The 23,427-nt window shown below is 44.7% G+C and overlaps 1 protein-coding gene across 5 annotated transcripts in view; it reads left to right on the top strand.

The window, feature by feature from the left end:
- The window catches only part of LOC105017520 (1-phosphatidylinositol 4,5-bisphosphate phosphodiesterase beta-1), a 134,696-nt gene that overhangs the window by 78,831 nt on the left and 32,438 nt on the right, over window positions 1–23,427 (top strand). For all 5 annotated transcript variants that reach the window (XM_020056341.3, XM_010882193.4, XM_020056343.3 and 2 more), the window contains 6 exons: window positions 5,796–5,936; window positions 6,391–6,470; window positions 12,633–12,686; window positions 15,036–15,111; window positions 16,218–16,318; window positions 19,282–19,448. In XM_020056341.3, the coding sequence (XP_019911900.1) occupies window positions 5,796–5,936; window positions 6,391–6,470; window positions 12,633–12,686; window positions 15,036–15,111; window positions 16,218–16,318; window positions 19,282–19,448 (619 nt within the window). The remainder of the gene's footprint in view (window positions 1–5,795; window positions 5,937–6,390; window positions 6,471–12,632; window positions 12,687–15,035; window positions 15,112–16,217; window positions 16,319–19,281; window positions 19,449–23,427) is intronic.

Raw genomic sequence — 23,427 nt, 5'->3', positions numbered from 1 at the left:
CGTCATCTTGAACTTCTTGCATTTTCTAAATATTGCGCCAACAGTTCTCACCAAGCTGCTTGCCTATTGTCCTGTAGCCCATCCCAGCCTTGTGCAGGTCTACAATTTTATCCCTGATATCCTTACACAGGCCTTGGCCATTGTGGAGAGGTTGGAGTCTGTTTGATTGAGTGTGTGGACAGGTGTCTTTTATACAGGTAACTAGTTCAAACAGGTGCAGTTAATACAGTTAATGAGTGGAGAACAGGAGGGCTTCTTAAAGAAAAACTAACAGGTCTGTGAGAAAACGGAATTCTTACTGGTTGGTAGGTGATCAAATACTTATGTCATGCAATAAAATGCAAATGTATTATTTAAAAATCATACAATGTGATCTTCTGGATTTTTGTTTTAGATTCCGTCTCTCACAGTGGAAGTGTACAATTACAGACCTCTACATGTTTTGTAAGTAGGAAAACCTGCAAATTCGGCAGTGTATCAAATACTTGTTCTCCCCACTGTATGTGTTTCACAGTTGCGTGCATGTCAAACCCCCGAGGTTAACCTTGAGTTGTTTCTACGAGCAACGACCCAAACTTGTAGGTAAAGATCACGCAAGATCCTGCAGTGTGCCAAAGGTTTCTCCTCGAATGCATATTTTTTGTCTCCAAGAACGCATGTGTTTTGTCTTGTCAGAAACCCTCTGCTGAATGTTAATGTGAAGCCGAGGCTTCTCTTCTAATGAACTGACTTGAAAGGGTCTTCGTTTGATCAGAAGGAGAGATCGGCTTTGATTCTGCAGAGGTGCGCCGTATTGTCAGGTCGGTGCGTGAATCATTTAGTGCCGAGCAGATGTAGTCGATGTAGCCACTTACCTTGAGCCGCGGCGGCCTACTGTGTATAAATGGATAATGAGGGGAAATTAAAGCTACATGAATCATCCGATGAGGACTAGAGAAACACTGGGAAACAGATATATGTGCCGGATTGACTATTCAGGGCTGAGAAGGACACAGGGTGCGGGCAGGGGTGCTTTGGTGCCAGGGTGAGCGGCTGGCACACAGGGTTTATTACGGGATATGCCCGCGACAATCCCACTTGAAGGTTGCCGCTCGACAGCGCTCGAAAGTTCAATAAAGAAAACGGAAACAAGTTATTCGGTGATAACGTTTGTTTGTCGGTGCCGGCGTAGGCGGGCCCCGACACGATGCGTGCGCCTGCGCGTGCGCCTAGTGACAGGTGAGGGTTTGTGACGGACAAACCGGTACGCAGGGAAGACCTTCCTTCTAGGCTGCATCACCCCGATAAACGCACCGCTTCCCATGTACTGACGTGATGAATGACTGAGCGTTATATTCCCACACTACAGCTGTCAGCAGGCAACACACACACACACAGTGATGCATTGCGCACACACCTTCTACAGTCTCACCGTCATCATACACTCCTCTGCACACACACACACACACTCATCTCTATCACTCACTTTTCTTCAAACACATACACGCACACCAACTTGATGGGGTATTATGCACCCCCCCCCCCTCCCCCCGGCTCTAAATCTACCACCGCGGCAACAGGACCCTCAGGCTTGCCTCCAACTGCTCCCACAATCCACCAGCACTAATTAAATCTCAGCTCTGTTCTCCTCTCCTCCCTCTCTCTGGCCTCTCCTCCTCCTCTTTCTCTCTTCACCTCTCCGTCTCCATCTTGTCCTCTCTGTCCTCTTTCTACCTTCTCACCCTCAGCTCCTCTCTTTTCCTTCTCCCACTGCCTCTCCTCCCTCTCATTGCCCACCTCTATCTCTCCTTTGACTCCCCTCCCTCTCCTCGTCCTCTCTACCTTTGCCTTTCGCCTCTTTTTCTTCTACTGCCTGGGCCTTCAACCATCTCCTCAGGCCCCCCCCAGACATTTCACAATTGTGTTGTGGCCGCGAACAGGCACCCCCAATTCACTAATCAAGGACTTGATGATTACCTGACAAGTCTAATCAGGTGTGCAAGCTCTGGAATAAACCAAACAGATGAAAGGGCTAGGGGTCCCTGAAGAGAGGGTTGAATACCTCCAGCGAGTGGAGTCTGTATCTACTGGCTTGTCTGGCTCTTCCCTCCTCAGCTGTAGTGAGGAATGGATGCGCGCGCTGTTTCTCCTGAAACATCTACAAGGGGCATCGGAAATCATATCTGAAGGCTCCGCATTGCAACAACAATTTCACACGTAATCTGTGAAATACGCTTTTGATTCCCAGACGCCTTCTGAAGCGTCTCAGCTTCAAACGATCCGCGGAGCCCCATCATTACCGATGGCTGCTTTGCCAATTAATCTAAACGAAAAGTAATTTTTCATCGTCAGCTTGACGACGTGTCCTCTCTTTTTAATATCTAAGCGTGCCAAGATGAATTGCCGTTTCAAATTGTAACTTTTCAGGCGGTCGACAGTGTAGTTCTCCACCCGTGGTGGTCTAGCACGACTTCCCCGATGTCTGCCTCTGTTTGCCTGTCGGCTGGTCTCTGTGTAGCCCAGGAAGATGCCTGTCGGCTGGTCTCTGTGTAGCCCAGGAAGATGCCTGTTGAAGCTACCTGCGACATAGTGGACGTAATCTGTCAGGACGATATAACAGACAATACATCCTACATTCAATAGATCAAATCTAGTTCGAGACAACCTTGTTCTATCCTGTGTCGTCTAGCTTTAAAATTGTGGTTACATCCAAAGGCACCTGCGTTTCCTCTCCCTGGCCCTCCGCGGGCCGGTTTACACGTTCCCCTTCACTGTAAACGAGCGTGCCAGAGCTGAGGGAGAGAAAATGTTGGAGGGTGACGGTGGTAATTAGACCTTGACACGATGCAGCGTTTATGAGCAGTGTGGAATCCCATAAGTCAGCAAGATATTTATAGGGTTTGTTCAATTTGTTGGGGGGGGGGGAATACCTCCTTAAGTTGAATGTTTAACGGTTACTGAGGTTTATATCTTGACATTTAAATAGCATTTTCTGGTTAAATCTGAGATGGATGTCGATAAGGGTTAACGGGTCGGTTTCAGATTTACAGGTCTTTCATGTAGAATGGAAGTACGTTGCTGTTAGAACTGTGACAGCGTAAGCATGACGTGTTCCTACCATTTACCTAAATTGAGATTGTTTAGTTCCAATCGTCGTACATATTGTACAGGATTGAGTGAGTCCAAATTGAGGTTTTGATGAGCTCAAAGGCTTGCAAATAGGAGCTGAGAATCTCTGAGCCTGTCAGTGTGGGACTTTATGCTCTGACACTTTGCCATCTGACAGTGAGTGGACGAACAGCATTTTGCTGGGGTGTGTGTGCGCGTGTGCGGTTCTAGTTCATGCTGTGGGTCTTGGCCGGACTGCCCTTCCAGTACACATCCTGGATGGATGGGAGCTTAGCACCGGGGTCTTGGACCATTTGAACCGCCCTTTGTAGGTTGTTGCCTTCATGTGCGGAGTGTTTCTCCCTTCATCAGCAGCCTAGGGGAGTGGAGTCACTGTTGTGCCCCCTTGAACACACTGGTAGCATTGGTGTTCCATGACAAGATCTTGGCTGCGTTAGAGCAGAGTTAAACCATCGACCCTCTCTGCTGCCGGTTCGTTGATGTGGATTGGCGTCGTTCCCTCCGCGGCTTCCTGAAGTCAACAATCGTCTATTTTCTTTCGCTGACATTGAGGCAGAGGTTTTTGTCGCAGAGCGTGTTGAGTTTTGGGAATTTCAGCAGACGGTCTGTGTGTGTATGTCTCTGAGTGTCAGGGCGCGTGTTTGTTTTCTCTTGGTTGCCGGCGGGCTCTCATGAATCTTAAACAGTCTAAAATATATAGCCTCGGAAAGTTCAGCGTTGCAATAGTGGGCAGCGGTGAGCTGGGCGATTTCATTGGAGTGCTTAAAGGACATGTAGGGGACATTTATCAGTGTGACACAGCGCTGAATGCTCTTTGTTTGATTGGGTAAATTAGTGAAGGGAACTAATTTGCCTCGGCGGTGAAATCCTTCGCAGCCTCTTTTTGGTTGTGTTAGTCATGCTCGCCGAACTGCTTTGTATGCCGCCCTGGTATCGGACGGATGGGAGGGAGTTTATTGTGATTTGTCACCGGTGCCGCGGAGGCCTCGACGCGTTTACATGGTTTGCATTGAAGACGTGCCTTTGTGTGTTTACTCATTCTGTTTCCATAGGGACGCAAGGTTTTACAATGTGTGTATACACAGAGGTAGGCGGGCACTTCCACCAAATGGGTGGTGCCTCAGTTAGTTTCCACACGAAGCTGTCTCATTGGCGAGCGACCGGTTAATAAACTCTGGTTAGTTCCACAACCCCAGACCACATAATGGAGTTGGAATAACATTTAAGGAGATAACACAGGTGTTATTGTCTCAGTAACAACATGGCACTAATCCCATAGTTACATAGCTAGTGATTGTTGTGTACTGGGCATACAGAACGTGTATCATACATGTTACAGACAGTATATAGTAGAGGCTTAGTTTTTCCGACCACATCTGGTTGCCAGGCCAGTGAGTTCCAACGCCCTCTCTCGCTCATTTGGGTCATGGACACCTGTTTTTAATGTTTATCGCCCTCACCTGTTTCCCTACTCCCTGTGAAATAAAATGTATTATTCCCAGTGTGTCTTGCTGGTCTTTGTTTGGCTCATGCCGTGTGTAATGGTTGCTCTGACTTGCCTTGATGTTCAGTGTTTCTTTTGTTCTTATTCTTTTATTAAGCGTCCTCCGTTCTCCCACGCGTCCTGCCTCCTAATCGTCACAGCTTCGTTCTGTACAGGCATGTTGGCCCGGCGACAACAGTTATAAAATGTCTTTTTCTTTTTTGAAAAAAACTTGGATCTTAATGGTTGTGTTTAGGTGCGTGTGTGTGTGCATGTCTGTGGTTTGTGTGGGCTGGCATGTGCGTACAATATTTGGTCTGGGTGTGTTTTTTTATTATCTAAGGACTGATAGTAAAAGAGTATAGGAAAATCATGCAAAGTGAGGACATTCTCCTCACTTTAACAATAAGCTTTTTCTGATTTGGGGTTAGGCTTAGGGTTAGGGTTAACCTTAGACATATTAAGGGTTAGCTTCAGGAGTTTAGGTTTAGGTTAGGCATAAAGGTTAGATTATTGAGGTTAAGGTTAGGGTTTTAGAGTAAGGGTTAGGGTTAAGGTTAGGATTTGGTATAATCGCTTTTTTGACTGGTACTAAATTGTCTGTCCTTTGATTTTAAAACCTACATCGGTGCGTGCGTGCGTGTTTGGAGTTTGTGCGTGTGACTTAGCTGACATAGAGAGAGCTGATACTTAACGAAGTCGATCCTCAAGGTTCCATTAGGCTGACCATTTCGATGAATCGACACTCTTTGGACAGTGTCGTCATTCAGCCAGCTACCATCAGACCTCAGACCTGCCACACTGTCAAATACAGGGCCCATGTAGCCCAGGGTACTTCACGTCGTAGCCTGTGGGGCGACATCTATGAACACAATCCTCATGCATAGCTGAAGCCATCTGTTGTGCACACACATCTACATGCACGCACGCACGCACGCAGACGCACGCACGCAGACGCACTATCCTGTGCGGTTCCATCTCAAGATCATTAGCAGCACACAGAGAGCTGCTCATTTCACCTCAGAGTTTCCCGTATCGGAATCGAACCGGAGCGATCTGATGTGTAACCAAGACAACCACATCCTCCCGCTCTCAGGAAGTGGATCGTGATCTGACTTGTTGATATGCCTGTTGCGGCGGCCACAGCGGCAGATGGTAGGAGGCAGATGTTTTCATATGAGTGTTTGTGTTCCCGTGTCCCTAGGACATGAAGCTAAGAGAGCTCCTGGACGTCAGCACCTTGGTGGGGAAGATGGAGAACAGGATGCTGACCGTGGTCAGTGGACCAGACATGGTGAACATCACATACCTCAACTTCATGGCGTTCCAGGAGGAGATCGCTAAGGTGAATACACATGAACAGCTCAGTAACCACAGGTGAATTGTGATTTGCCACGCACGAGCAAGTGCTTTGGTACACGGGAATAAGGGATTCATTAATCAGTTGGGCTTTATACATTTATTAAAGCTTTTTTGGGGGTTTTGGTTTGTATTCTTAAACTCAGCACCAACAAGTATTTGACATTTGGTTTTGCCTCATGAGAAGGTCGCCAAAGTAATTATACAAAATAATGTATTCTTAACTTGAAGGTATTTCAGTCCTTCTAGCTTGAGTTAGTTGACCTGTTAGAATTCCACTGAGTCCTATTTTTCTACAACATTTCCTAATTATAAGGTCTGGTGTGTGGGTGGCTAGTCTGCATCTCCAATAGATCCTCGCGACTATGTTTCTTTCTTCTGACAGAGTTTGTGTGTGTGTGTGTGTGTGTGTGTGTGTATGTGTGTTTTTTTTGGTGCAGGAGTGGGCAGAAGAGTTGTTTAGCCTGGCGTCTAACCTACTTGCCCAGAACATGTCCAGAGAAGCATGCCTTGAGAAAGCGTAAGTCCCTGCACAAACACACGCTCACACACACACACACACTGAGAAGCAGCAGTGCTGTTCACACCCATTAAAGTCCCTACAGGCAACACAGGTTAAGGGTCAGGCTGCCCGGTTTCACACCGCTCCTCACCACTCACATCCCTGGAGAGAGAGAGATGGGAGAGGGTGAAAGGGGGACACAAGGTGGCGAGTGGGAGGGAGGCATCATGGAGAGGAGGAAATATAAAGGGTTATTTATCAGTTTGCATGGTCCTGTCCAGATTTGGCTTCCGCATTTAACCCATCCCCTACGAATTAGGTGGGGTGTGGGGGCCGCACGATAAGAGTCCGGGGAGCAATTAGGGTTAACTGCAGAGGTCAGGGACAGACTACAGATGGTTTCACCTTGCAGACTCAGGAATCAGTCCGGCAACGTTTGGGTTACCAGCCATGCTATAACCATTAGGCCACCTGCAGGGGCCGGACTAAGACACGACGGGGAGAGAGGAATAAGGCAACGCTGGTAGACGGGGACTATGGCAGGGGAGATGGAGGAAGCAAATGATGGTGTGCTTGATGGAAAGGGGTCTGGATATACATGCTTCAGCTAATGTTAGCCACTGCTAGCAGAAAATGACTGGAAGTAATAGTGATGTGTGAGCATGTTTTTTTTTTTTTACTTTTTTTAAACTCCTGAAATCAACTATATATTTGGTTTAAAATTAATTATTGAAAAGAGCAATTCGAGAAAATAATATTGTCTATTGTCTTGAGCAACTGTGGTATTTACACTAATGAGCCAAAACATCATGACCACTCACAAGTGAAGCGAATAACGTTGATTATTTCCCAACAAGGGCACATGTCAAGGTCTAGTTAGATTAGATAAGCGAAACAATCAGTTCTCCTAGTCAACATGTTGGATGGAAGAGAAATGTTAAGAGTAAAGTCCTCAGAAACTTTGACAAGGGTCAAAGTGTTATGGACTCATGACTGGGTCAGAGCATGTCTGAAATATCAAGTCTTGTGGGGTGCTCCAGGTCAGCAGTGGTGAGTACCCACCGACAGCTGTCCAAGGAGGGACAAACCACAAACCGGCGTTAGGGTGTTGGTTTCCCAAGGCTCGTTGATGCACAAGAGCAACGAAGACTATTCCGTCTGGTCTGAACCCACAGAAAGTCTACTGTGGCACAAGTTACAGAACATTTTAATGATGGTTACAGGAGGAATGTGGTCACGGGAGATGGTTACAGGAGAAACCGATCGGAGTGCCCATGATGACGTCAAAAGCGCCTAAAATGGGCATGCCAGCGTTGGAACTGGACCTTGGAGCGGTGGAAGAAAGTCACTTCGTCCGATGAGTCCCATTTTCTTTTACATCATGTGGACGGCCATATGCATGTGCCTTGTTTACTTGGGGAAGTGATGGCACCAGGATGCACTGTGGGAAGACGACAAGCTGGTGGAGGGAGTGTGACGCTCCGGGCAATGTTCTGCTGGGGAACCCTGGATCTGGGCATTCATGTGGACGTCAATTTAACATGTTTCACCTATCTAAACATGGTTGCAGACCAGGTACACCCCTTCATGGCAACCGTATTTCCTGGTGGCAGTGGCCTCTTTCAGCAGGATAATGCATCCTGCCACACTGCACACATTGCAGGGGAATGGTTTGAGGTACATGATGAAGAGTTCAAGGTGTTGCCCTGGCCTCCAATCTGATTGAGCATCTGTGGGATGTTCTGGACCAACAAGTCCGATCCACAGCGTCTCCACCTCGCAACTTAAAGGACATGAATGATCTGCTGCCAATGTCTTGATGCCAGATCCCACAGGATACGGTCAGTGGTCTTGTAGAGTCCATGCCTCAGCTGGTTGGTGTTGTTTTGGCAGCACGTGGAGGACCAACAGCATATTAGGCATGTGTTCATAATGTTTTGGCTCATCAGGGTATATTAGCTGTAGGTATATTGCTGTGAAACATTCATTACATGGATGCATATACCAACCCCATTCCAAAAAAGTGGGGACACTGTACAATTGTGAATAAAAACAGAATGCAATGATGTGGAAGTTTCACATTTCAGTATTTTATTCAGAATACAACATAGATGACATATCAAATGTTTAAACTGAGAAAATGTATCACTTTAAGGGAAAAATAAGTTGATTTTAAATTTCATGGCATCAACACATCTCAAAAAAGTTGGGACAAGCCCATGTTTACCACTGTGTGGCATGCCCTCTTCTTTTTATAACAGACTGCAAATGTCTTGGGACTGAGGAGACAAGTTGCTCAAGTTTATGAATAGGAATGTTGTCCCATTTTTTTCTAATACTGGCTTCTAGTTGCTCAACTGTCTTAGGTCTTCTTTGTCGCACCTTCCTCTTTATGATGCGCCAAATGTTTTCTATGGGTGAAAGATCTGGACTGCAGGCTGGCCATTTCAGTACTCGGATCCTTCTTCTATGCAGCCATGACATTGTAATTGATGCAGTATGTGGTCTGGCATTGTGATGTTGGAAAATGCAAGGTCTTCCCTGAAAGACACGACATCTGGATAGGAGCATATGTTGTTCTAGAACTTGGATATTACTGTCAGCCTTGATGGTGCCTTTCTAGATGTGTAGGCTGCCCATGCCACACGCACTCATGCAACCCCATACCATCAGAGATGCAGGCTTCTGAACTGAGCGCTGATAACAACTTGGGGTGTCCTTGTCCTCTTTAGTCCGGATGACATGGCGTCCCAGTTTTCCAAAATTAACTTCAAATTTTGATTTGTCTGACCACAGAACACTTTTCCACTTTGCCAAAGTCCATTTTAAATGATCCTTGGCCAAGAGAAAACACCTGCGCTTCTGGATCCTGTTTTGATACGGCTTCTTTTTTGACTGGCAACGGCGAATGGCACGGTGGATTGTGTTCACTGACAATGTTTTCTGGAAGTATTCCTGAGCCCATGTTGTGATTTCCATTACAGTATCATTCCTGTATGTGATGCAGTGCCGTCTGAGGGCCCAAAGATCACAGGCATCCAGTATGGTTTTCCAGCCTTGACCCTTACGCACTGAGATTGTTCCAGATTCTCTGAATCTTTGCATGATATTATGCACTGTAGAGGATGATAACTTCAAACTCTTTGCAATTTTTCTCTGAGAAACTCCTTTCTGATTTAACTTTTCCGGCCTCTTATTGCTACCTCTCCCAACTTTCTTGGAATGTGTAGTTCTCATGAAATCCAAAATGAGCCAATATTTGGCATGACATTACAAAATGTCTCACTTTCAGCATTCGATATGTTATCTATATTCTATTGTGAATTAAATATAAGTTTATGAGATTTGTAAATTATTCTATTCCTTTTTTACTCACAATTTGTATTGTCCCAACTTTTTTGGAATCGGGTTTGTATATAACCATCATTCAAATGCCAAATATAAACCTAAATACTGCTGAGAATTTATCTCTTGTGGTTTGCAAAATATAACAAATATTAGCGGTTTTCCAGAATTTATAGTGGTAAATGTGATGTCAGAGTTGACCTATGTGACTTAAATATATCAACAGTTAGTCATGTAGGTTGCCTGTAAATGTTATTTCTATTTTCCTGAATGTTGATGAGCATCACACTATCGTACTTTGTTCCCATTTGTCTTTCCATTATCTTGACAAATTCTGTTTCTGCATGGTGTTATTTTCATTTGGAATTTCAGATAACAAAGCATGTCAGTAGCTTACCAAATAATATCTATAGCCTGACCCTCTACGCTCCTCATGGAATATCAGAGTCCCTGTCTCCTCTGCATGGCATTGAGACTCCCATTCACAGCCAGCCATAGGACTAAGCAATAGTTCCTCAGCGTGTGGGCCTACTGCAGGTAGCCTACTGTGGAAAATAAATGTTAAACATTATATACGTTTAACAAGGTTTAGCTACATTGTGGGTTTACTGTCAATACACCTTGAGATGTGAGCAATGTGCATCCTATTAAAGTCTTCAGTGTTCCAAATCTTTCTGTCCAGTTAATGACACAGCTGCTAGTGTCGTTACCATGGCAATTTTATTGGTGACTCCCGGTCACAAATATAATAGTTTGTTTAGATTGTTTTGTGTAGCGTCACTTGTAAAATGCTTCCACTCTCCTTTTAAGGATTGTGAAAGTCTTAAATGAAAAGAACTGGAAAATGTCTGGCACTGAGATTTAACAGAGGCGGCTAAACCTCCAGTCTATAACAGCGCTCACTATTGAATGCAGTGTATGGTTTTCATGCTCTTTCTTGATAATATATTGTTTGACCCTATGGACAAACGTCTACATTTGAAGTAATTTTGGTATGTAGCTTCTGCATGCATGCATGCACACACACACACACACACACAGATTCACATACACATTCTTTCACTGTTTATTAGGTTCATCGTCTAAACGTCTCCCTGCCACGTTACCCTATAATCTCTGTTTTTAGTTAGCAGTATGAGTTGGTAACCATGACGTACAAAATGATGTCCTGAGCTGCGTAACCCATGGACAGATACATAAACACTATGTAAACACTGGTAAAACAGGCCTAATCCGGGAAATCAACCTCTTTCCACATATGTTGAAGGTTTTTTCTGCTGTTTTCTGTGCTGTTCTGTTGTGAACGTGTTTCCATACTCAGAGAGGAGGTGGTCCGGTAAGACCCAGAACAACGTAATTTCACCAAAATGAAATCCACTCATCTTGAGTAGACACATGCACATACTGACCAGCACACACACACACACACAACACACACACACTTAAAATAAACCCGCTGCAGCCAGTCCACTTGGCCCAGTTTGAACAAAGACAGTTTCTCTGATTGGTTGTCATTGTTGGATGGGACCCCTCTCAGAAACAATTCCCGGTACACTCTGACGCAAGCCGTCGGCAGACACATCTGCAGAACAGTCTGGCCGTTACTGGAAAACACATAACCCTTTAGTCCTGCGGTGAAATGTGCTTTGCCTTATCGGTAAAATAAACATCTCGGGCTGGCATAAGCAGCAGACCTGCATTCAGAATGTGCGGGCTTTCGTTCCAGCCCAGCGCTAACGTAACTAATTCCTATAATGAACTCCTCACCAAGACCTTCATTTGTGTTTAAAGACGGTTAGACACACCTGTTACATTATTTGCCAATTACGGTGGGATGGCGCTTTTATGTGGAACCGGAATGGAAGGCCAGGTCTAAAAGATAAGGGGTTGGTTGTTTAGTGGTTGTTAGGCCCTGCTAACCATTAGCGACCTGACTTTGGTCCTAGCCGTTATTTGACCCTGGAGGCACTAAGAGGGGGAAAGCCATAATGACAATTAATTATTAGTGAAAGCCACATAGTGGCCGGGCAACAATGCTTACTCATATTACTCCCTGCCTATTTAAGTGGTGTAGAATGAATGTGTGTATTTGTGTGCGTGTGTGTGTGTGTGTGTTCAGGCTATAAATAGCACACTGAGTTCTGTGACTGACTGCGCTGCCAACTCATCACTTCCTCTGATTAGAGGGGTGCAGCAGTGTAGCCAAATGTAAACACACAGACATATGCAATCACTCACTGCGTTTTATACGCACTATCACTCTCCCTCAGTCTCACACACACAATGTGTGTATGTTTTAGTGAGCCCTTAGAGAATTCCTGTCTGAAACTTCCCAAAATACTGTCCACTAGGGTCAACTCTAGTGTCTATTCATTTCAGTTAGTCTCGAAGCCTTAAAACTGACTTTAATAATGAACAATAACTTAACATAAAGTCAAATTGTTTCTGTTTTAATCCTATCCCATTCTTAATCTTAAACCTTTTTTGTTTCACCTTTGCCTGTTAGACTGAAAACACAGAGCAGACTGATGGGTTAGACTGAAAACACAGAGCAGACTGATGGGTTAGACTGAAAACACAGAGCAGACTGATGGGTTAGACTGAAAACACAGAGCAGACTGATGGGTTAGACTGAAAACACAGAGCAGACTGATGGGTTAGACTGAAAACACAGAGCAGAAATGCGGGTTAGGCAATTACTTAACTGAACCACATCAGCAATATACATTTATCCTCCGGTAAAAATGTCACACTTAAGTGAATTTGTGATACTTTGTGCTGCCATTGACAATTCTTGGACACATTTACCTTCAGTTAACGTCTTCTCTCCTACAGATACACACGTCTGAAGCTACAGCTCAACTCAGAGGGTTGCATCCCAGTGAAGAAGTAGGTCTCTCTTTTATCCCCTGTCTGTCCCTCCCTCCCTCACACCTTCTCTCACCCTATATGGGGTGAAAGGTCTTTTTGTATTGTGTCCTTCCTTCTATCCTTGTTTTGTGCCCGCCTGTCTGTGCCCGTCTGTCACTCTCCTCTCTTCAGAGGAATGCGTCGAGTTTTCTTGCATCCGTCCTGTCCATGGCTCTGTCTCTACTGCCTCCATCTCTCTCTTTCCTCTCTTCTCTACTGCCTCCATCTCTCTCTTTCCTCTCTTCTCTACTGCCTCCATCTCTCTCTTTCCTCTCTTCTCTACTCCCTCCATCTCACTCTCCTCCCCTCCCTACTCCTTCTGTTTCTTTTCTGTACTCCTTCCCAACTTATTATTTTACTTTCCTCTCCTTCTGTCTCTTTCACCTTGAGAATTTTGGAAAAATCTACTTATTAAAATAGCTTTGTTCTCTTCTATATTTTCTACCTCTGTACCATAGTATTTCATATATCTCACTTCATGCTGGCAAGGTCAAACTAATTCAGCATCAGAATTGCTTAAGGGTTTGGAAATAATAAACCAATTATCTAAGAATCATCTTTTTGCAGACAGGACCTTCTTGTCCTATGCCCTCATCCTGTCTCTCCATCTCTTTCTCCATCTTTCTCTGTCTCACGCTCTCTACATTTCTCTCCATTTCTCTCTCCATTATTTCCTCCCTGTGTGGCTGTCTTTCTGTCTGAGTGGAGATGGGAAATGTGAGCGCCATCTCCCCAGACAGGGCGAAATTAACCACAAGCACTCTCCAGACTCACACACCCCACCCCATCCCTTTACCTCAACAACCGTCTGTCAGACAGGTTCTTTATTCCTGTTTGTGTGTCTGTGTGTGTGTGTGTGTCTGTGTGTGTGTGTCTATGTCTGTGTGTGTGTCTGTGTCTGTGTGTGTGTGTGTGTGATGACGATGCACTTGACGGTTCACTATCCTTTAAAAAAACAACAAACAAAAAGAACGTTACTCCCCTCCGATGACCTCACTCTCAAACTCCAGTGACAACCGCTCGGTATTAACAGAAAGAGGACGAGAGAAAGGAGAAGAGGAGACGGTGAAGTGAGGAGCGGAGGGAGGGATAGACAGACAAATGAGAGAAGAGCGTTGGTACGGGGCGATGGGAGAGGATCAGAGAGACGGCACTCATCCGGGACGTTTACGGCGTTTGCTCCACTGTTAGTCGCAGTGCTGTCATACATCAGCTTGACTTTACTGCGCTAATAAAGACTGACGTGCTCACGGATCATCACCGCCCCGACGCAAAACACAAAAAGATGGCAGAGGAGGAAAGTCAAATATGAATATTTAACGGCTCTCAAATGTATTTGCTGCGAGAAGGAAGTAGAGGAGGAAGTAGAACTTGGTTTTTGACTCATGTCTGTGGTAGTACATGTCCCTTTAATGAATAGTAAATGGGTGCCTTTATCTCCTGGGGTGTGGGTGAATGTTAAGTTGTCATAAAGGGGATTTGAAATGGGTGAGGTTTGATGAGGGGTTCTCGGCTGTCCCTATGATGTTGTATTCATGTGTGTATGATGTGTGTTTCTGTATGAAGGATCCTCGAATTTGTGGCATGCTTTATGGTGTGTATCATTATTCATGTGTTTTGTGTGTGTGTGTGTGTGTGTGTTTTAATATCCTGGTAGGAGCCAAAAATCTATGCAAGATTTTAGGTAGTGAAATATACTCAAAATGCACTCTGCAAGCCTTTTTTCTTAAGACACATGAAATAAGGTTTATATAGGTTAGGTTTAGAATAAAGGTTACAATTGGGGTTAGGGGAGATTTAAGGTTGGGATACATTTTAGGAGTAGGAGTTGTTGTAGTTAAGGGTTGATTATGGTTACGTCTAGGGTTAGGTTTTGGGGTTAAAGTTTAGGGTTAGGTTTATGATTTGTTTTAGGGTTATGGCTAAGGGAAAATAGGATTTCTAATAGGAATAATGTTGAGGGCACCAACAAGTAAGGAAATTTGATTAATCGTTACTTATACATAAAAATGAAGACATATCTACTTTCTGTGAACTGTAAGAGAGACCTCTGTCTCAGCTTGATTTCCCTGTTTAAATAAAGGTCAAATATAAAATAATATTGTAGGCTTGGGGCTTAGAGTATGAGTTAGGGTAAGGGTTCAAGAGTTAAGGTTAGGCTTAGAGTAGGGTTCAGGTTAGAATAAAGGTTAGGGTTAGTGTTAGGATAAGTGGAACATAGGGTCATGTTTATTATTTTGGGAGGAATCACCCAAAAACTATTCACAAGTATTGTGTTTTAAGTGTGTGTGTGTAATGACAGTGTAAAGGTTCTGTGTTCTCCATCAGCGTCTTCAGAATGTTCTCAGCAGATAGAAAACGAGTGGAGACTGCGCTGGAGAACTGCAACCTCCCTTCAGGACGAGTAAGTAGAACCAATGCCCTCTCTCCATCGGTCTCCTCTAACAGTTTATTTCCAGCCATTATCTACCAGCTAAGCCTACCCAATCTATCACACAATCCACCCATTTCTCACTCTCATTCTCTCTGCCTCTCTTTCTCCTCATCTGTTTGTCTGTCATTCTTTCGTACTTGTTCATACGCACAGTGGATTTCCATACCCCAGCAGATCTGATCTTAATAGCTTTTCAGGGAATGCAATTTCTGTGGATTCATACTTTACAGCTGTTTACAAGTTCTCCTGCCATAAGAGCTTTTTCCTCACTGTTAGAGATGAGCTCCTGGGTGTATGTCTAATGGCTGGTGTTGCCCCACCCTCCCCCAGACAAATGTCACAGGGGAAAAGTTACTATATTCTCTGCTAGTGCGCTGTTTGTCACAGTGAACAAACACTGTCTGCAAAGAATAGCGTGCAATTTCTTTTCTCTGAGATGAAAGAAAAGACTCCTGACACACGCACACACCAACCCTGGATGTTGATGGTTAAATGCCAGGTGACAGACATGGAAGGAGAGAGAGAGAGATGGAGGGACAGAGAAAGAAAGAGAGACCCCACACACCAACACAAACTGCCCGGTCTTCAGAATTATTCTCACAACAACACGCACACAATTAAAAGTATATTCTCCCTACCTCCATATCTAACTCTTTCAAACATTAAATCTAAGCTGAAGGGGTCTCTTAAATACCACTAAGTCCAATTCTCCCTGTTTTACAATCCTTACAAGGGTTTCTGTCACCAGAAGGTTAGACATTCTGACATATTTGTGTGTGTCCTCAGTTTCTCTCTTCTATTTATGTCCAGTCATTATAAATGTACTTCCTGAATCGATGAAATTTGAACCCTGTTAAATATTCTGCTGTCATTTTGACTGTAAGTTGACCATATGTTGAACATCTGCTTTTTCTCTGTTCTCATTCCCTCCTTCCCTATCTCCCTTTCTTTCTTCAATCCGTCCCTCCATCTCTCTCTCCTTTCTTTCCCAATTTATTTCTCCCTCTGTCTTTCACTCTCTTCCTCCCCTCTCTTTCTGCACATCTCTCTCTATTTCTCACTTTCTTTTTCTCCAGAATGATTCCATCCCTCAAGAGGACTTCACTCCAGAGATCTACAAAGTCTTCCTCACCAACATTTGTCCTCGACCTGAACTAGACAACCTTTTCTCTGAAGTGTAAGACAGCTGTCTTTTAGAACAATACTTCCTGTCACTAAGCAACAGTTTTCAAGCTAGGCAAATCTAACTATCCAGCATAGTAATTACAACATAATAGTAATAGTTTATTCAACATCTTTCATAAAATCTCAAAGCACTTAATGAGCAGAAATCGAACAAGCAGTAAATCAGGACTGGTCAGGAAGCTGAGGTCAAGTGGTTCAGTGCTGAATCCTCAGAAGATTGGTGAGGGTCAGGTCAAGGCGTGTGTGGAGAGAGGAGGTCAGAGGGTTTTTGATGTTGTTGAGGAAGTCTCTTGATGACCTTATAGAGAGCTCATCTGGGAAACAGCCTGATCGTGAAGGAACTAGACTTATTTTTCTGTGACACCTCAGCAGCTCTGGGCACCAGAAAGGCCATAACACAAAGATCAGAATAGTAGCCTTTTTCTCACTACGTGCCCTCTGCCTCAGCACTACTGTATTCCCACTCTCTGTCATACTTCAGGCAACGCTTCAAGTAACACTCAAAAATATCAGGAATAACCGCCACAAATACGTTAGCCAGCTCACTAGCTATAACTAGCTAAACCAAAAAGTTTTAACTTCAAATAGCCAATCTATAAATATGTGACTCAAACATCAGACGTAATAAAATGCAATGTAATCAAAAACACGGGAAACAAATGAAAAACTACAAAACTTATATTTTTAAGTAACTACATTTGTAAACAGTATGCTGCTACCTATAGAAAATATGCCAAACGTAATCATTGAAATGTGTAATTGGGACATACAAACATGTACTGTAGTTAGAGAGCGATGAATAAAATTGATCGTTGCTGTCCAAAAAGATACCTTCTGTTTTCCCCGAAGACTTGTCAGTGCTGAACATGGAAAATTCCTGATGATCTAGAACAGCAGTTCACAAATTATTTAGAGCCATCTGCTGAAGAACTTTGTAGTTGGAGTGTTGGTGTCTTTTTATCAGACTTTTCTGTCTTCGAAAATGTTGCGTAAATTGCTCTGGCCGTTTCTTTTTCTTATATAGCTCTCCTCAGAGGCTTTTAACGCGGGGTTTCTGCACCCTGGATCAGGCTCTGCGCCACGGTAACCGTGGCAAATTAATCTCATAAATCCACATTTTAATTAAAGAAGGTAAAGGGGATGAGAGAGATGGAAGGAGAGTGAGTGGGAAGCGAGGGAGATGTGAATCGGATATGTTCTAGTTGAAACAGGGATATGAAAGGAGTTTTAATCAGATCTCATTTACTTAACACAGCATTTGATCCTCTGTTCTTTCCCTCCACTCACTCTCTCCCTATTTGCTGTGTCTTTAACCAAAGCTAAAAGGAGTGTTCCTGTCCACAGGCGGAGGAAAAAGCTGAAGTAATTTCACTACCTAAAAATAGCAAAGCACCCTTTACCGACTCCAACATTCGCCCAATCAGTTGGCTCCCACATCTTAGTAAACTGAAAATGATGTCTTACAAATACAGTACACCGCCTTTTTTAAAGAAGTAGTTAGTTACTGACTTTGAACAACTTATAAGATGAGATAATAAGATAATTGGAGCTGTAGTGTTAGATTTTAGTGCAGCCTTTAAATTAGTTGATCGTAATTAGTTCCACATGGATGGAGGGTACCTATCAAATAGAAACCAGCAAGTGTTCTTCAAATGGAGCTTGCTATCTACAACAGGTATGTAGATAGCGACTGTCCCTTTGGGAGGTTGCCTTGGGTTGTTAGTCATTCTTGTCGTTCTTACAAATGATTTGCCACTTGTCTTAAAAGATGCTGAGTTGACAATGTATGCTGATGATTCAACACTACAAATGACTGCCAGTGAGCTCGCGGAGACTCTAAACAAAGATCCACGGTCAGGGACAGCCTAAATGATTAACAACCAACTGGTCCTAAATGCATATAGGAGAACAAGACATAAAACCTGTGTGCAGACAGGAATTAAAGGTGGGAACCATTATTCAAGTTGAAAAAAGCTTAACTCCCTCATCAGTTGTGGACAAATCATATTGACAAAAAAAATAGTATTTTGTAACACGAAGTTCAGCCATTTTGATTACTGTCTAGATAAACTAGAGCAGGACGCTTTGTCCTCAGTTGCGTAAAAAATAATGTTGTGTTAATATAGGGGTCCCTGAACTGCTCAGCAGTCAAGTCACTGCCTCACGGTTAGCTGCGTAATCGCGAGACCAGGATTCAAGACCTTGCTCATGATATAGCCTAGGGTTCCAGCAAACATCCAGCACCGTTGAGGTTCTCGGCGGTGAAGTAATCAATGATGGTCGCCTCGTCTTGTCGTAGTCCAGTGAGTCCGAGAGTCTGGACGCCTGTGACCTCAATCAAAGGACAAGACTCCGGAATGCATTCCATCCGATGTGCAAGCATTACTGTTTGGTCTGGTTGATCGAGGAGCTTGATGTGCTCTGACGCGTGAATGTCCGGTGTCCGCTGGGAGAAACGGCGATGAGACAGGGCCTCAATCGAGAATGGGAATGTCGGGACATTATGAGAAGATAAGACATCTAGCTGCTGCATGTGCCACAGCTAATGGGGTGTTCATAAACTAAACTCTCTTCTGACCCCCCTTTTTGTTCCTCTTTCACCCTTCCTTTCTTCTGCTCCTCTCTCCACCTCTCTTCTTCTCTGCCCCTCTCTTTCCCTCCTCCTTTCTCTCCCTTCTTCCTTTTCCTACACTTTATCTCCCTCTTTCAATTTCTATACACTTATCTTCCCTGATATGGCTCCCTGCTTCCCCCCTTCTTGTCCTGTCCTCCCCTCTCTCACCTACTTCCTCTCCTCTCTCTCTCTCCCCCTTCTTGTCCTGTCCTCCCCTCTCTCACCTACTTCCTCTCCTCTCTCTCTCTCCCCCTTCTTGTCCTGTCCTCCCCTCTCTCACCTACTTCCTCTCCTCTCCTCTCTCGCTCTCTCTCTCTCTCTCACTTCTTTGCTGTGTGTAGTGGAGCCAAAAGCAAACCTTACCTGACGGTGGAGCAGCTGACAGAGTTTATAAACGTCCGACAGAGAGACCCTCGTCTTAACGAGATCCTCTACCCACCTCTGAAACCTGAACAGGTGCAGAGCCTGGTGGACAAGTACGAACCCAACCAACTGCTGGCTCAGAAAGGTCTGTATTAGCTACAGTCAAACACACACACACACACACTCTCTCTGAGCGGCAATGAGTTTGCCAGGGGAGTTACCATAGAAACCTCTCAGCCATTTCGGTTCCAAGGGGCCAAAAAAGAGGAGACCCAGTAGGGTGCCTGAGAATGGAATGTTATAGGTCAACACACACACACACCTACACACACACACCTACACACATACACACTGTAAAATACAATTATATTGGTCTTGAGTACATCACACACACATCCTAAAAGGTTCATTTCACGTAATTATTTGCTCCTCTGTCATTCCCGTCTTTTATTCTTTTGCTGTCATGCTGTGTGTGTGTCTATGTGTGTGTGATGTGTAGTCTTGTCTGAGGAGTACTTCATAAACTATGTTAGGGGAGGACCCCCTGTCTGCCTACCATTCATGCTCAGACTGTTTTGACGCACAAACACGCGTGTGGGAACAAACAAACAAATTCTCTGTCTATAACAGTCCCAACCCGTTTCTAAAAGTATATACAAACTTTGCTTCAAAGTAAGACGTTTCAAATCACTTTGAAAAGTGATTCTGTTCTTTTCACCGCGGGGATAAGCTTCTGTGGGCCACGCTATGTTGAGGTGTCGTTACCATGGCTTCATTCACACCTCTACCTGGCTTGGGGTTTAGATGCTGGTGCAGATTTATTGTTCTGGTGTTCTAAGCCAGTGTCTTCCCTAGCACTGTGATGGAACCCACCACACTTTGGAGAATGTTTTCTGCCCGTCCCCGTCCGTAATACCCTAGCAACATGCCAGCCTTCTGTTTTGGAAGTCTGGATAAACATATAATCTAGCAGTTGATCTGTAGTGGGCATTCAACACTTTCCCACTCATTTAGGGAGACTATCAAACAGCTCTATGAATGGTACATTCTCACACCCTGTGAAACTTCAAGATAGCGTTGTTTTGTTTTTACGCCCTCTTTTATAAGTAAGCACCGTTCTACTATTCATCCACTAATCCCTCTGACAGAGCTCTACGGCCGATCACAGCAGGTGGCTGTGGAGACGTCAGGGGGTTAGTTATTCCACATTTGTTAGTTTTCCCGGTCGTGTTTATGCGATCCTTTCCAAAGCTGTGAAACACCATTGGGCCTGAGCCCTCTACAACACACACACACACGTCATCCTGCTGCTTCAGCTCAACGCTGCGAGTCTCCTCGGTCAGGGAGGACTGACGGCTGCTTTACACGTAAAACTCACTCAGTTCCCTGAGAAGTGCACCACACCACAGGGCCTGGGTCAAAAGCAGGGCGCTAAACCGATAGAGATGGGATGCGGTTGGGGAGGCAAGGCGGGACAGGAGAAACAGCGTGTGTTTAGACATAGCGTTTCCTGGCTGTAAAGATGTTTAGCGCTGCCGTTCCGTGACACGAAATGCCCCTGTGATTTTTCTTTTTTGTGACCAGGAAGTAGTGTCTCCAGGAAGTGTGTGTTTGGGGTTGTTTGGCAACACAGGCGCTGCGTTTTTTTGGTTTTTTACAGTGTAACGTAACAAGCACACGGATGACATGTTAATTGTATATGTCCTGGGTGACATTTTCAAGATTTTTTTTTCTGATGGGTTTCCTGTTTACAGCCTGACCTAACAGAGCAAACTATATGTATAACAAGGTCATTGGTTTGGCTTTGTTCGCCGTACATCCCTGCCACACGACCTTCCGTACCCTACATACACACACACACACACACACACTCCTCTCTGTCCTTCACAGTCCGAACAACAGATTTCCTTCTGCAGTATTTATTCAGCCTGAGGGCAAAGGAAACACTGCCATCTGCTCTTAGCACAGCTACGAGTTGTGCGCGCACACACACAAGCGCACTCTCTCTCTTTCACTACCTCTCTAACACACACACACAGACTTTCTCTGACCAGGTCCATGAGTAGGACAGGCGAACGAACAGAGCCTGAGGTCCAATACTCCAGGGGGTTCTGTATTATTCAGGAAGCAGAGTGGAAAAACAGATTCCTTTTCCCTCATGTTCACTCCCTGTCACCTCTCTCTCGTCCTCTCCCTTGCTCTTTCTCTCTATCCCCGTCCCCGACCTCTGGTTCTTTCTCTGCGTGTTCTCTCCCTCCCGACAGTATCTGAGTGACCTCAGAGGGCTCCTAATTAAGCTGCCTTAAGTCTGTTACCCCCTAAATGTATCGTGCTCCACTGGAAGGCCCGACAACATTTCACATCATGACTCAAGACCGCTAAATCACTAGCCCCAAGTGGAGGCGCCCATCAGAGAGTCGAGTCCACTGAGGTACGTAGGTTTTTGTTGGACCGCTGCGTCCATGTGTTCCTCCGACACAGGTGGAGGTTCCACCAGGTTTTTTTCCCCCCCTCTCATTAACGCGCGACGGGGCTAACCTGTTTCTCAGACACCAGACGGACGTCCGTGAAGCACGTCAACAGTTCGGAGCTGGCACCTGCCAGGCGCAGATCTAGGATCGGTTTGCCCGCCCCCATGTACCTTCTCAAATGGCTGGTGGACTCCTCAGAGGGACAGGTCTGGGATCTGTGCCCCGTCTCCGGTGTCCCTGCGGAGGGGAGAACTGCGGGAGGTGTACAGGTGTCCTTTTCGGTCTCCCCGGGGTTTGAGGCCGGCGCCAATGTCACAGGGAGAGGGCTGTTAATTAGCCACGGAGTCCACGGAGGGCAGAGCTGCATTAATTAGCATAACGGAGAAGGCTCTGGGAGTAGTTTCAGTTAGAATTCGAGCGTGTTACTGAGTTGTAACGCCCCGAGGATGTTTGGCTTTGTGTACAGTCTGTTGCTGTTCAGGCGGGGGGAAGGGGGTTTGGAGGAGGGGGCTGTATGTGTTTAGTCGTACACGTTTGTGTTGCAATTTTACAACAGATGTAGTTTGGGGCAGGAACGTACACGTGTTTGTGCACGTGTGTTTGTCTGTGTGTGTGTTTGTCTGTGTGTTTGTCTCTGTGTGTGTGTGTGTGTGTGTGTGAGAGAGAGAGAATGATACACATATGCAGGGCTTTCGTGTGTCTGCGCGTTTGAGAAAGGCTAATTGACTGCTTGTATTTCCCTAGCTCCTCCACTATGGAGTTCATTGATCAAAGGATGTTTGTTTAATGTGCGTGTGTGTGTGTGTGTGTGTGATGTGTTTGATTTAAAGGGAGCATGTCAGTTAGCAGTACAGTACTGTTTGAAGCTTCCAGTGCAGTTTTTATTCAGCTACATTCAGCTTAATGCAACTGACCATTTATACATTTTGAATATCTGTTCTATTAGGAGAGATTTTAAGACCAAAACCTAATGGCATTTGTTCATTACCACGATAGACTTTGCCTCTAGCTTTTATCGTTGATCAAACAGTTCTTACATTTAAAGCATACAAATTAAAAATAAATAAAATAACAATAAAAAAGAATACCCACTACTCTTTAAGAGCACAAGCTTGTAGGGTGACTCAGTGTCTGAACAGTAGGTTTACATTTCCTGGTCAAGGTTTAACACAGCCTTTGTCCCTGACATTGATCTCTGTTGCCCTCGCATTCACACACTCACACACACACTCAAACACACACACACACACACACCTTATGTTGACATGGATTGATTGACAAAACCACACAGACACAAACACACGCACACTGATATATTAACACACTCCTACGCATGCACACTGATATATTAACACACTCCTACGCATGCACACTGATATATTAACACACTCCTACGCATGCACACTGATATATTAACACACTCCTACGCATGCACACTGATATATTAACACACTCCTACGCATGCACACTGATATATTAACACACTCCTACGCATGCACACTGATATATTAACACACTCCTACGCATGCACACTGATATATTAACACACTCCTACGCATGCACACTGATATATTAACACACTCCTACGCATGCACACTGATATATTAACACACTCCTACGCATGCACACTGTGTCTGAGGGATTGTGTCCGTT

This window comes from Esox lucius, chromosome 18 (assembly GCF_011004845.1).
Source record: "Esox lucius isolate fEsoLuc1 chromosome 18, fEsoLuc1.pri, whole genome shotgun sequence".
Classification (NCBI taxonomy): domain Eukaryota; kingdom Metazoa; phylum Chordata; class Actinopteri; order Esociformes; family Esocidae; genus Esox; species Esox lucius.
Note: the sequence above shows the minus strand (reverse complement) of the source record. Positions and strands in the feature narration are given on the sequence as shown.